Raw genomic sequence first — 14,315 nt, 5'->3', positions numbered from 1 at the left:
AGAAAAGTGAAAGGGAATCGACTGGCACTAGGCACACTTCTGTCTGCGACCACCCAGCCCCCCCACAGTGACGTCACCAAGAGCTTCCGCTGCTGGCATCTAAATTTGTATTTCCCCCTGCCCATCCGCCCCTTTGGCAGACGCCCACATATTGGCTTTATTTTGGGCGATTTTGGCATCGGCCAAATCTATATCTGTTCGTAGATACGGCATAAGTTTAACCCAAAAACATTTTCAGCATTTTCGTAAATTATCTTTACGCTTAGGCTAAATGGAAAACTGTTTCGAACAACTTGCGTCAGTTGAAAATTGTGTTTCAAACGCGCCACACACACATTACACAGTTCTTTTCAATTTTCTAAACAAATAACAAAAAACACAATGGCTGTAAGTTCTACAAAGAAAAGAAAAACAGAAGGATATCCAAGAGTCCTGTATGAAAATGGAAATAAGGGAAATTGTTTCAAAATAGTGTTAAATATAAATGAATCATAATATTCAGTATGGATCATCAGGACAATACAAGGAGAGAAACTGCCAATAGCAGTAATTGTTTGAATATCGGGAAACACTTTTAAGGGTTTTCTAAGACATTAAAAAGTGATAAATATGTCTTCATTCAACAAGCATTTATTAGACTTTCTATTAGAATAGTACTGTAATTTTAACGTACCAAATTGTCCTTCTTTTGGGTGGACCACTTCCCTTTGCAAGGAAAAATAAAATGAACACGAATCTGCCAGATTTTTAACTTTATAAATGGGTATAATAGTATGAAAGTCACGTACTAATAAATATATACTCGAATCAATTAATTTGAACACCAGAAACACAGAAACACAAAGACTGATATCAGCACATAAATCGGAATAAAATGGGAAAACAAACAAATTAAAATGAAACAAGAGTGCACAAATGTCAAAATATTCAGTTAATGCGAAACTGCTTATTAAAACAATAAATAAATAAATAAAGCATGTACATTCATATATGGAACAATCAATGGAATATAAATACATAAAGAAATCATCAATATATACATATATGTATATGATAATTAAATAAGCAATTAAAACACATGCAACGTATTTAATTGCAAACAGCGTGCCAAAATTTAATTAAAATTTATTCTTTAATTGAATAAATATTTAAATAGTCAATTAACAATCGCGCAGAGACAAGTATTATGTGGACACACTCATGAATAGTACTCATTTCTGTGCAATAGAATTCTCTGGCAGAAGTATTATCTGCTCAGCCCACTCATCAAGGCAGCTGCCACATCATAAATCATTCTCATATATCGCGTACGAGACTGAAAGACCGACTACAGTGCTTTTAAGACTGTTGTTAGTTTCTCTCAGACTTGTAATACTATTTCTAAGTCTTATTCCACTACTTCTAATACTTCTATACCGATTTAACTGCTTCTTAGACTGACATACTTGTGGAAATCTCTCATTTGTGTGTAGAATTTACTGACAAAAGTATTTTTTACTCCGCCCACGAGTCAGCTGTCAGCTCATAATTCATTCTCGTATATCGCTTATACGAGTATTTCTGTCACTTCCATATCTCATACTCTTTTTTGTAAATTAAAATAAAAAAAGCACTTTGTTGACACTTTGCCCCAAGGGCGGAGGCTGCCCTTGGTCCCCTGTGGGCTCCCCACAGTTAACCAGCCATAACTTTTTGGTCCACGGATCGATGGGTAGCGTCGACCCAGACCCAGAGCCCAGACCGTGGCCTGCATTTTGGTTGCATTGCACACTGTCACTCACTCGGGGAGTCTGTCAGCCTGCTGGCGGGCTTAAATATTTAATACAATATTTTTACTCTTTTGATGCATAAATTATTTAGCACTTTTTGACGTTCCCTTTGGCACTTTCGATGCATAATTAATTTGCAAAAATTGCCAGTTCGCTGTTGACAGTTGTCTCTCAATAATGAGAGAAACTGACAGAAAGAACTATGCGCTTAATTGAAGCGAATTATAATCTGAATTATAGACCCATTCGGGAATGTCATGTGACTGGTGCATGAAAAACTCTTGGGCCTTTGAGGGCTTAAAATATTTCTGGGTTTTGCATGTTTTTAATGCCTGATGATTTGATGACAAGTTTTGCAACAGAAAAAACTTTTCAATTTCTGAACAAAAATAAACATGCAATAAATACTCCGCAGTACCTATGGGAATGCCGCTAAAAAAAAAAGTTTTCCATAAATAAATGCCATATGTTTTATAATATATTTTAAAGTAAATTTACATTTTTTAGTGTGACACATTTTAATTAATGATTGTACATTTGCTAGCTTTGATTTATTGCATTTTTAATGGAAAATTTAATAATTTCAACCACAGAGAAAGCTCTAAAAAATATATAGCAGTATTTTTAACAGCAACTGCAGCAAATGGACTGATCCCAATGCTTCTGAGACTACGCAAATATAAAACTCTCTAAATATTATTCTGATGCTTAGAAAAAGAACCTCAGTTCCTTTAAGACTTGTGAAACTATAATGGAAAATGCAACAATGTTTCATCATCTGATAATGTCCACTTTAAACATTGTCTGGGAATATTTTACAACAATTTCCACTGTTTATACAGCAATCTGTTGAGCCAAAAACAATTTGTTGATGCTCGCCTGCCCCCATTTTCTTGGCAACAAAACAAAAGGCAATAAACATTAACCGCAGCGAAGAAAACCCCAAGGAAAATGAACCGAAACTTTAATGCAATTTCGCGTGTGCTTAGTTCATGGTTTTTACAATCCTCTCAAGGACACACGGCGGGGACTGGACTGTAAAAAAGTACACTTTTCATACAGAAACAAAACAAACACACAACAACAAAAAAAACTTATTGTCAGGCAGAATTTTCATTTCATTTGCTTTTCCGCAGCAATTGGCAGCCGTCCAAATGACAAATTGAAATAACAGCAGCAGCAAAAATGAGCGTTTATCTTTATGTACAAATGAAAATTTGTATATTTTTGTGCCAGCCAGCCAGCCACCCAGCAGTCCGGAAAAAGGAAAAATAAACTAACAAAAAAAAAAGAACAAGAGGGCGCCATTCAAAATGAAACAAAGTTGAGGGTTATTTGAAGGTCAGGGCACAAACACAACACAACAAAAATTATGGCTGGAAATATTCAGATAAAATGAATTACGCATTTCACTTCCTTGCAGTGGAATCAAAAAAAAAAACCTTTAAAATATTAAAGTGCTTCAGCTGCAAATTATTTGCCAGTGTTCAACCTCAAAGATACAGCATGTCAGGACTTCCCATTGGACCCTCTCCTAACCACAATCGATATCACTTAACCGTTCATCACCTACCGAAATGATTTTTTAATATATGGCAAACAGCGAAAGAGAAAACCGACGACGACTGTCAAGCGGCCAACCAGATAAACCATTTAATAATGAGAAAAACAGTGGGTGAGAGAGAGAGCAAGAGAGGGAGAGAGAGAGCCAAGAACCAAAAATGAAATGCAATTCTATCAGCAGATCAACAACAACAATCCGCAACGAACTCCACGAACTGTTTGTACATTCAATTAAAAAACCAAACAATAATAAAATAAAAAAATAAAAAAACCGAGAGACGGAAAAAGTCCGAGTCGAAATCGAATTGGAATCGAAGCAATTGCAAATGCAAATTGACGTACAATTCATTAAAATCCCCTCGGTTCATTGGTTGCCATTAAAGCGTGCTGCCTGATACCACGCCCGATGCCCGATGCCGCTACCGCTGCTGCTGCTGCTGCTGCTGCTGAGCCTCGTTGGCAGATTCAAGCTTCAATTTTTACCCATCAATACGCACATATGTATGTACATATGCACGTGTGTATTTTAAAATAAATAAATTATTTCACTGCTGAAAATATGAATGTGCGTGAATGCAACAGAGTGTTGTGCTGCACTCCAGCAATAACCAGCAACGAAAAATAAATCAACGGCAAACAAAATCATAGTAGGAATATTGGCAAAACAACAGAAGAACTTGCTGAGAATGAGTGCTACATATAAATCTGTAGGGTACCCTCCCCTCTCCCGATATTTTTTCGCTAAAATTCTACTTTAAACACCAGCAAAAAACAAAAGCGTTTCAAATTAAATTGTTAAATTTATTATTATTTTTTAATGTTTGCACTTTGTATGCAATTTGACATTTTGCGGACATTTTGGTTTTGTGGGCGCGATTTCCATATCCCAAAAAATTTTATTCGATTCGATTTTCGTATGCGCCTAGCCACAAATCAAATGAAACGGGCTTTAACGCGAAAATGTGCAAACAGAAAGCCACAATTGGCCCCGGCAAATGCATACCATACATACTCGTGCTCGTATCAAAATGGAAACATGGACACAAATGTGCGAAATATTAATGAGCGGATGAGCGAATGAGCGGATGGGTGTGTGCTGTGTGGCGTGTATAAGCATCAGATTTCAATTACGAAAATTGTTCAGTTTCAGGGGTAATTGTTGCGTATACGCCGCATTGCACACTGGATAAATATTTTATGGGGACGCTGTAGCATTGTTTTTAATTAGCAAAACTTGTTCCGGAGGTCAATTAGATTCGTGTGGGGGCAGACATGCGAGTGGGACAGGGTCCGAGCTTGGAGTGTTTCTTTGCCACAAATCATTCAGCTTTTTGGGTTGACTAAACTCCTCGCTTAAACTCCACCCAGGGTGCAGAAATATATATTTTTTTTCTGCGTAAATTTCAATTAAATAGTTAGTGGCTTTCGCTGTCAACTGTCGTTGCGTTAAAGTGCCTCCTCGGCTGCGGTGGCGACTCCTGGAATCAAAATTAATTAATTGGAAAATGAATCTATTTTTGTGTGCTGACTCTGTCTCTGGCTCTTGCTGCTGTCGTGTCGTTGTACGCTTTGATTTGGGTATTTTCCAAATGGAAACACACGGACACAGACATAGACACAGACAGAGACACTGACCTTTGAACTTGAGGGCGAGCTGTTTGGGGGATTTGGCTCTATTTATTTTAAGAGACAATTTCTGTCGTTTCTCCCCTGATTTTCCTGGCAATTGGCTGCTTTTCTCATGTTTCAATTGCCAAAACACCTAAAAGCATTCTCTCTGTCTCTGTCTGTTCTGTAGCCACGCAACAAGGAACAGGAACAGGAAGTCCTCAATTGGGTCTTTGCCGTGCTCGGTGAGAAGGTGCCCAGCGGCCAGTATGAGGATATCCTCAAGGACGGCATCTGGCTGTGCAAGCTGGCCAATAAGCTGGCCCCCGGATCCATCAAGAAGATCCAGGAGCGTGGCACCAACTTCCAGCTGATGGAGAACATCCAGCGCTACCAGGCGGCCGTCAAGAAGTACGGTGTACCCGAAGAGGAGATCTTCCAGACAGCCGATCTGTTCGAGCGTCGCAATATTCCACAAGTTACTCTCTCCCTCTACGCTCTGGGACGTATTGTAAGTTTTGTCTTAATTTTTAAAATATGTAGAGCTCACCTAAATTTAATTTTTGTATCATTTTGATAGACGCAAAAGCATCCAGAGTTCACTGGCCCCACTCTGGGCCCCAAGATGGCGGACAAGAACGAGCGCGTCTTCACCGAGGAGCAGCTCCGTGCCCACGAGGGTGAGCTTAATCTGCAGATGGGCTTCAACAAGGGCGCCACTCAGTCCGGCCATGGCGGCTTTGGCAATGCCCGTCACATGTAAACACACAAAAAACACCCACCCACACCCACACTCAGATACACCCCCACACAAATACACAAAAATCTAATTAGTTCAAACATAAAAAAAAAAAAAAGATTCTTGCGTATGATTTAAGCAGTGCAAAAGCTCTAAATGTAATTTATATAATATGAAAACAAATAAATTAATTAATTTTAATATAAATGTCAAGGTTTTGTGCCCTCAGGCGAGGCCCCCTCATTGGATTAGCATTATGTGTTGCTGTTAATTAGTGGGTGGAGTCGACAGGGGCAGAGGATGAAACATGCGACTGTCGCCAGTTTGTCAAGCGGTTTAAGTGGTTTTTTCTCTCTCTCTCTCTCTCCCCCCCAAATGGAGTCATACGCACTTACGACCCTTACGAATGGGTCGACACCGACACCTTTATTTCTTATTTCGTTGTTTGTGGCTTTCTCCGTTCTGGGCCTCTCGCTCTCTCTCTCTCTCTGTGGCGCCTCTGGTTGCCTGGTCCACCTGAGATTACACAAATTACAATTTCAACGCCTGCACTGACAGCGATAAGCATAAGAAATGTCAAGGCCATTTGTATTTCTATCTCTCTGACTCTCTCTCTATGTGTGTGTGTGTGTGTGTTCTTATAATGGGGGAAAAATAGACAAAGGACTGGGGAGAAGAGCGGAGAAATCCTTGGGAAAACTGTTTGGTTTTGCTATGCACTCGAGAAAATTAATGCGGTTGTAGTAGAAAATATTTTGTTGCTTTGGGATTTGCGTAAACTTTTAGCATATGAAACATAATTTAAGAACTAAAAGCTTAGGAGCTCTCTGCTACATTTATTTACTAAAAAGTATTCATTTATTATTTAAAAATGTCAGGGCATACTTTTAGTATGATTTTATAATAGTTTATACAGGATTTGTTATTGAAATTTTAGCCATAAAATGATCGAGCCTCTCTATAACTCACATTCTTCCACCATCTCAAAGTCGTTCTCTAATAATTTCGCTCAGTGTAATCTATACCTTTTGCCACCTTTCAAATACCCGCAAAAAAAACCAGAGCCAACGTTTATCTTTTTGGACAAAGGAGCATCACAAAATAAAGGAGAATAAGAAGAAGGAGAGCCAAGCACGAGAAAAAGGGGAAAACCACAAGCGACGAATTGCGAATATAATGAAGGCTAGAAAACAAACGAAAAGAAAAGAAAAGAGACGTGTAAAACTTTGTCAGACGGCAGGAAAGTCATGCCAAAATGGCGTCCCCAGAGGACTGTGTGGAAGTGTTTGCGTTTTGCTTATGCCAATGATCAGGCAAAATTGGAATGGCAATTGTCAGTGGCTATGGCTGCGTGTGTGTGCGTTTTGGTGCGTTTGGGTGCGTGTTTAATTTCCACTTGTCGAGGAGGGCACAAAAACAAAAACACACACACAAAGGGGGCCACAGACACAGACAGACAAAGGCCAAATGTGCCAGTGTGTTTGTATTAAATGAAATGGTCACTTTGACAGCCACTCTGACAGCCAGACAGTCCCCTTTGCATGTGTATTGTACATGCATGCTTTATGCGTGCGTGTATCTGTGAGTTCCCTACTCCATTAATTTAATTTTATTTATGTTGACAATTGCTGTAACAAACACGCATGTCAGCAGAGGGCGAACTAGAGGCTGCGAGGGTTAGAAGTGTGGCGGGGCAGTGTAGGACACCGTTTCCCTCTCACTCAACATTGCTGATTGTATTACAAATAGTTTTCTACACCCGCACCCGCAGCCACATCCCTCATTCACCCATACTTGCCTGCCTCACCCTCTGCAACTATCGCACACACATGCTTCAGCATTGGCACCCAGAGAAAAGAGGAATATTCGTGGAATGATGTACCCAATGAATGAATTTAGCTGATTATGAAATGGATCTGTTCTTTTGTCGCAGTGTACTCTAATAATGCAATTTATTGGCACCCAGAGGTTGACAATGACAATTGTTGACTTTCCCTTTTTGTGCAGTTTTGGTTTGCTGTTGGTTCTGTCGCTTGTTTCACTCGTTTTTATTTTTCCGGCTCATGCATTCCATTGGGTGGATATGCTGCTGGTTTTTGTTTCATTGAATTTATTTAATTTATATTTATTGTGGTCAAAATGACAATTTATTGTCATTTGTATTTATAGCTGGTCGAATGCTTGCTGCCCTGGCATGCCCTGCCCAGCCATTCCATTCCATTCCTGGAATATTCCGCTTTCATTATTCTATGTTTTTGTACCTCCCCCCCACCCTTCCATACGAGGTATTATGATTCTACTTTTTTTCTGCAATTGATTTCTATGATTTTAACTGCTGTTTTCCAGGTTTCTTCCCCCACTGCTTTTCCTGCTTTTTTTCAACCAGTAATTTATGTTCGTAATTACTTGCAAATGGAATGTCAATTATATTCTTGTTTGTTTTTTTTCGAGATCTTATGATTTGTTTAGTATTTATCACATATTTATTTTGGATTTATTGGCTATGTTTATTTTATTTATTTATTTATTTTTTTAGTATAAAATAATTCGAAAAAAATATCAATGCTCTTGCTTCTAGGAAAATATATATTTAGGCCTTGGCTTTGATGGCTGTTACTTATTTTTAAGCAAAAACAATATACTCTACATAATCAACGAGTTGCCAGGTACCAAAAATATTGCAGCCTTCGCTCAGTCAGAGAGACATAGAGTGGCAGAGTATGGCAGAGTATCCTCATTTAACACTGGCAACAGCAACAACGATTTTCTTTATTATTATTTGGCTTAAACATGCAAGCGCATTTATTTTTCTGTTGGCCAAGTTACCACTGGCCTGCTTTCCCGCCGCTGCTATTGCGTTGCGGTTTCAAGGAGGCCCCCGAGGCAAAGTTTTATTCGTACAGCACATTTCTACCTAATTGCTGAAAGTTTGTAACAATTTATAGCTGCATTGCAGTGGCTGGAATGTGAAAGCCTTGCCCTTACCCCCAACACACACTCACTCCCTCTCGCTCTTTCTCACTCTCTCAATCCTTTCTCTATGCGGTTAACTAACTAAATAAAAGAGTTGATATTGGAGCATAAATTTCACAAATGGCAGAAGGTTAAGTCCAAGGTGTGCATAGTTCCTGAAATCCCCTTTGAAATCTCTGTGGTAACCATCTGTGTAGTGCAACTTATTGGTCAGCCCACCCGCCCTCAACAGCACAAACACTTCAGGCATATTTCATGCTCAGCTACACACAGAGTACAACGACGCTAGGGCACACAAAGAAAGCAACAACATGGCAAATGACACTAAAACCGAGCACATTATCCCTCCATCTCCATCTCTCCCTCTCGTTGGCTCTCTGGCTGTTTCTTCTAGCAATAATTGCTGCCAAACCGCTTGCTGCATTCATAAACAAGCCAAAACAGTGCGCACAAGCAGCAAGCAGCAACCAGCAAGCAGCAACCAGCAAGCAGCAACCAGCAACAGAATCTCAATCCCGTATCCGTATCCGAATGCGAATCCGTAAACCAAACGAAACGCAAGAACGTTGCAGATAGAAGGAACCAGAGAACAGCCGGACAAATGCCAGAGCCTGAAAGGCGTAATAACAAAGCCCCCCCAAAAACCGGACAACAGCAGCAGCAAAACCCGAAACAACAAGTGGCTAAATATTGAACGACTTTCAGATGCTCAGCAGGGGATCAATTTCAAAGATAGACGCCAATCAGGCAAGTGTGCTCGAAAACTGAGAGGCTTTTAAATTGAGAATTTGGGTTAATCAACAAACAGGTTGTGTGGGAATTAATGGCCTTAGCAGGAGCTGAACATGGACTTTGAATGATTGCTGCTCGAAGAATGGCATGAATGGTCATAGTTACTGCTTTTGTTTGCGATGAAAATGCACACAATTCTGTAGCTTTATCCATCTGCAATGCTTGAACTATAAAGAGGCATTGCAGAAATTAAAAATATGAATTTACCGAGTAAAAGAAAACTCTCTCTTGGCTGACTTCTGACCTGTTCTGCTCAGAAGAATTTATCTAGATTTTCCCTACGAGCTACAACTGCTCTTTGCCAAGTTCTGTCTCTATTTAACTTTCATTTTACAGGGTACAATGTAAGTCTCGTCTTACAAAGCGGATAACAAACTTAGTGCAGCTGCTCAATTGCTTGCGCTAAACACACAAGCGATTCGGCGAAAAAGGACACGCCCCACCAGCACTCACACACACACAAACGTGAGGAGCTTAGTTCATATTTATGCGGCAAGTTCTACCTAACCTCTGGCGGCATGGTGGCAGTTGGGTGGTCATTAAGATGCATAGTCCCTCCGCTACACGTTTTCCCAGCTTCATGGCTGCTGCGGCGCTGCTGCAATGGGAAATGATTTGTGCGTCGGGGCATAAACTGCGTGAATTCCCTAGTACAAATTGACTTGCTACAAAAGCGCAAGAAAAATTCACCTGCCACAAGTAGCTGTGCACAGCCACTGAAGTGGCACAGCAGCTGAAGGGAAGGTGTGTGTGTGTGTGTAATCAGCTTTCCACCTTCGGCTAATCCCCGTTCGAGTTTCCATAGCCATAAATCATGGGAATACTTTTGGTTGGTTTTTCGGGCATATTAATAACCGAAAGACAGTTGCTAGCTTGATTTATGCATGCGAGTATTTGGGTTTTTTTTTATTATTTTTTTCAATAACCTCGCATGTGTCTTCCACACACGTGTGTCATTCCAGGTGGGGATTTTCTCAATGCTTTTGATTCATGACCATGGGATTATGCAATTGACCAAAAGAATAATTGATTGTCGTGTAGAGTGTGGCCAGCAGCACGAACAATTTATAGACACATTTTAAAAAACCAATTAGAATTAATTACCATTTAGTAGCACTAGAAGCACTCACTCTCCCGCTCTGCGAAAATTGCGTCAAAATTCATTTACATATATTTACTAATTACATTCTGAAGAGCCATCCTCTGCCCCTCCTCCACCAAATACCACCCCCTCCCCATTTAGAGCGATTTTAGCAGCCATGCGTACAGGCGCAACGCCGCGTATACATAATCTGCATTTTGCGATGCCTGCATGCACACAAATAGTTATCGATTTAATTGGTGTTAAAATTTATGCGCACCAAAAATTTCCAGAGGGTTATCCTACCCCTACCCCCCCCCTACCCATGGCCCTACCTACACCTACAAATAGTTTCGCAAAATCCCTGAAAATCAAAGTGCCGCTGCGCCAACATTTTTCAAGCTCTAAAAATTATAAAAAAAAGTAGCGCAAACAAATGTTTTGTGGAATGCCCTTTAATTATTCATTTTGTTGATATTTGATCCCCTCAATAAATATAGTCTTTAGCGACCTTTGTTATTAGAGTTTATAATAAATGTTATGCTGAAGCGTTTTGACATACCTCTGCTGGATATCGCAGAGTCGTAACATTCAATAGTACATATATTGGTTTTCCCTTTTTTTTTCAATTTACTTTTTGCCGGAAGCTTTCAAGTGCTACCAAAAAGCGCTGCTGGCGTTCTGGCTGGCCTGCTAACATCGTTTTTTGAGTTGAGTTATTATTTTGGCGTTCATAAACGTTCATAAATTTGCTGGCAATTAACTGGGGGCTTTTAACGCTTCTGTGTATGTTCCATGCCGCCCATAGACCGTGGCCCATGGAAATTGGAAAAAATAGGAAAATATTTTCCTTTCAGGTTGTGTTTTTTATTTTTTTTATTTACAAATATTTGGCATTGCAGTTGGTTTGGCATTGCATGCGCGGTTATGCACGCAGTTTTTTAATTAATTTCTCCCACACACACACACACACACACAGACAGAACCGACGAGTGGTGGGTGGAGCAGAGTAAATGTTGTTTCAAGTAATTAACAATTAATTGTTGAGGGGCATTACAGCGTACATATTTCCTTTCTACTACAGCCCCAGGGCATATTTAATTACTGGAGCAGCTTGTGACCATTGGGAGGGGATTTCTCATACTTAGAGTAGCTAAATTTAATTATTTAGCTAACCTTAATATACAAAACTCCACTTGACAGACTTCTTATGGTTAAACAGTCTCAAGATTAATATTTCCCCCATTTGGTAGCCTTCCCAGTGGCAGAGCCAGAGCATATAGCGTTCGTCCTTTGTCCTGTTCATGGGAAAACAGTTTAACATTATTGATCCAGCCGAATGGAATTGATTTGTAAATACATTGCGCTTTTTGCCCAGCAGCAGCCGCACATCAAATAGCTCGCAGCCCAGCAGCAGGCTTCAGCAGGCTTCAGCAGGCTCCAGCTCCGGATACGGTTCCCAGCCATTTGTGGTGTGTGTGCAAATATCTCTGGGTTACCCCCAACCCCCTGCCGTACATTAGGGTTTCGCTTGCAAAGATTATAAGCAAAACATGTTTCAAACAGGGAGGGAGAGGCAGCCCTAAAACCGTTGGAAACATGCTTAATTTGGCCTCCAATCCACACAGCTGACAAATTGAATCGAAACTAACCATCGGATTGGATGGATGGTTGGTTGGATGGATGGATGGGAGTGTAAATGTCGGATAAAACCCGGCAACTGCATCATTTTAATGCAACTTGAAACTCTGCTGACATTTATTGCAGTCAATAAATTTGCAATTAGCGCTCGAATAGAGCCAGACCAAGGGCTTTGGCTTTGGCTTTGGTTCTGGCACTGGCTCTGTTCCTGGCTGTGTGTGTGCGGGCGTGGCACAGTTCTCTGTTCTATCGAGCAGACTCCACCAATATACATGCATTCTAATTGTAATTGCATTTACGACATTCGAGTACGCTGTCTGTGTGTGTTTGTGTGTGTGTGTGTGAGGGGCTTTTGAAAGGGGATTTTCCATTGAATGTCAATGCGCCAATGGCTTTCGTCGCCTGTCAACAACGGCAGCAAGTGCCAACGACGCTAAGGTGCAGCTGTAATGCTGAATAATTGTATGGCTATGGGGGGGTATAGAAGGTAGGAGGTACGGGGAGAAACCATTCAAGGAAGAGAGTGGAGTGCATTTCAAATGTATCGTTGCAGCTAATGAATATTTAAACATCATTTGGAATGGATGCTGATGGAATTTCGATGCCAAGTGCCGAGACTTAAACAAATGAGAACTTTAAGCTAAGAATATCGACTCAAAAGGTACCCAATTTCAGTGCTTTGGAACTTAGCATAGAAGAGTAGAACATGCTCATTTCATCTACAAAACAAAGGGTACCAAAACCCCTCGAATAGGCAGAGAAATAGTGGGAGAAAATGAGCATTTCCTCACTTCCATACAGGCCTGCCTGGCTGCCTGGCTGCCTGCGCTCTCTCTCTATATATATAAATATGTACGATTCTCTAATGGAATTTGCTATATTTTGGATAATTAAATTTCCATTTCTGGTGCCTATTTATTTAGCGTTTTGCCGCGCCGCTTTTGTTTGTTTGCACTCAACTACTATCCCCCCCAGCTAGAAACAGATCCAATCCAATGGCCTGCTCAATGGCATTTCTCAGTTAATTTGATTGCAGTTTATTTGATTAAATGCAAATGCGAATGCGAATATACGCCATGGGTAGCCCTCGAGTGATATTCAACAATTTTACTGCATTCTTTTGGGCGCCGCCGCGCACTCTCTCACAATCGATTGTAATGTCAATGCCTATCGCATCCATCCCCTTTGTTCCGCTAGTATTTACTATCGCATTTCATTTCGTTTCAGATATTCCCATCGATTGTTTGTGGCATCTGCTTGGCTGCACAATAATCACCTTAAATTGCACAGTTCTATGGAAACTATGCTGAAGTTGGTGGCATGCCTCCTGTGTGTGTGTTGGTGTTGGTTTTTTTTTTTTCCATCGCTTTGCCGCTTGTGGAAGCTTGTGGGAAAAACTATTTGAGAATGCCGAGGCGCATACCAAAAATGGCGATAATGATTCCGTTAAAGATATTTTCGCGCCAACCCCCCCTGCCCCAGGAGAATGTTTTCTAATGTGTTTGCCGCCACACCACACCACACCCGACCCCACCACACGCTCTCACCCATTTCTCTGTGTGTGTTCTATTTGGAGCAGAGAGCGCACTGAGGAGGTCAAAACTTTGCCAGGTGCAAACTCGTGCAAAATCAGCGAAAAATATTCGCGCACCATTCGCTGCAAATGAAATGAGTTTTTCCCCCTCCCCCAATCCACAGTCCCCAGTCACCAATCTGCAATCCCCAGAAGGGAGCTCTGCTCTGACTTCCCATTATGCGGTCTTCAGTCGAACACTTTCGCTCGTTTCACTGGCTTTTGATCATAATTGCGATACGCGGTACGCGTTGATGATGCAGCGCGATTATTACGTTGGCAATGCAACTTCCCGTTCACCGTTCACCATTCACCCTCCTCCCGTTGAGTTATGCAGATTGTTAGAGCTCCCAACCAGAACCGCCGATCAACTTACCGAGCAGCCCCACCAGCCTCACATCAAACCAGATTTCTACTTGACTTCTCTGTGTCCCTGTCGCTGGCGTGTTAATCGCAAGCTGCTGGCCCTGGCTATAAGAGGCATGTGCCATGCGGTCAGCATGCACAAAAGGCAGAGACAAGCAGCAGAGCTGCCTATGCCATGAAATGTGTATACTTTAGTGGAAATTACTAGAA

General features: G+C 40.9%; 1 protein-coding gene across 1 annotated transcript; it reads left to right on the top strand.

Moving 5' to 3' along the window:
• The first annotated feature begins 285 nt into the window (after nucleotides 1–285).
• Nucleotides 286–5,880, top strand: LOC111072031 (muscle-specific protein 20). Its single transcript, XM_022363620.2, has 3 exons — nucleotides 286–387; nucleotides 5,131–5,451; nucleotides 5,521–5,880. The coding sequence occupies exons 1-3, from the start codon at nucleotides 382–384 to the stop codon at nucleotides 5,701–5,703; spliced, it is 510 nt and encodes a 169-aa protein (XP_022219312.1). The 5' UTR covers nucleotides 286–381; the 3' UTR covers nucleotides 5,704–5,880.
• Nucleotides 5,881–14,315: the final 8,435 nt, after the last annotated feature.

Source organism: Drosophila obscura, unplaced genomic scaffold (genome assembly GCF_018151105.1).
Source record: "Drosophila obscura isolate BZ-5 IFL unplaced genomic scaffold, ASM1815110v1 contig_4, whole genome shotgun sequence".
NCBI lineage: Eukaryota > Metazoa > Arthropoda > Insecta > Diptera > Drosophilidae > Drosophila > Drosophila obscura.
The sequence above is the reverse complement of the archived record's forward strand: the minus strand, read 5'-3'. Positions and strand labels throughout refer to the sequence as shown.

Excerpts from the sequence above, each read along its gene's own strand:
- LOC111072031 (XM_022363620.2), top strand. Across the intron at positions 5,452-5,520 it reads TCTACGCTCTGGGACGTATT|ACGCAAAAGCATCCAGAGTT; the intron begins GTAAGTTTTGTC and ends TCATTTTGATAG.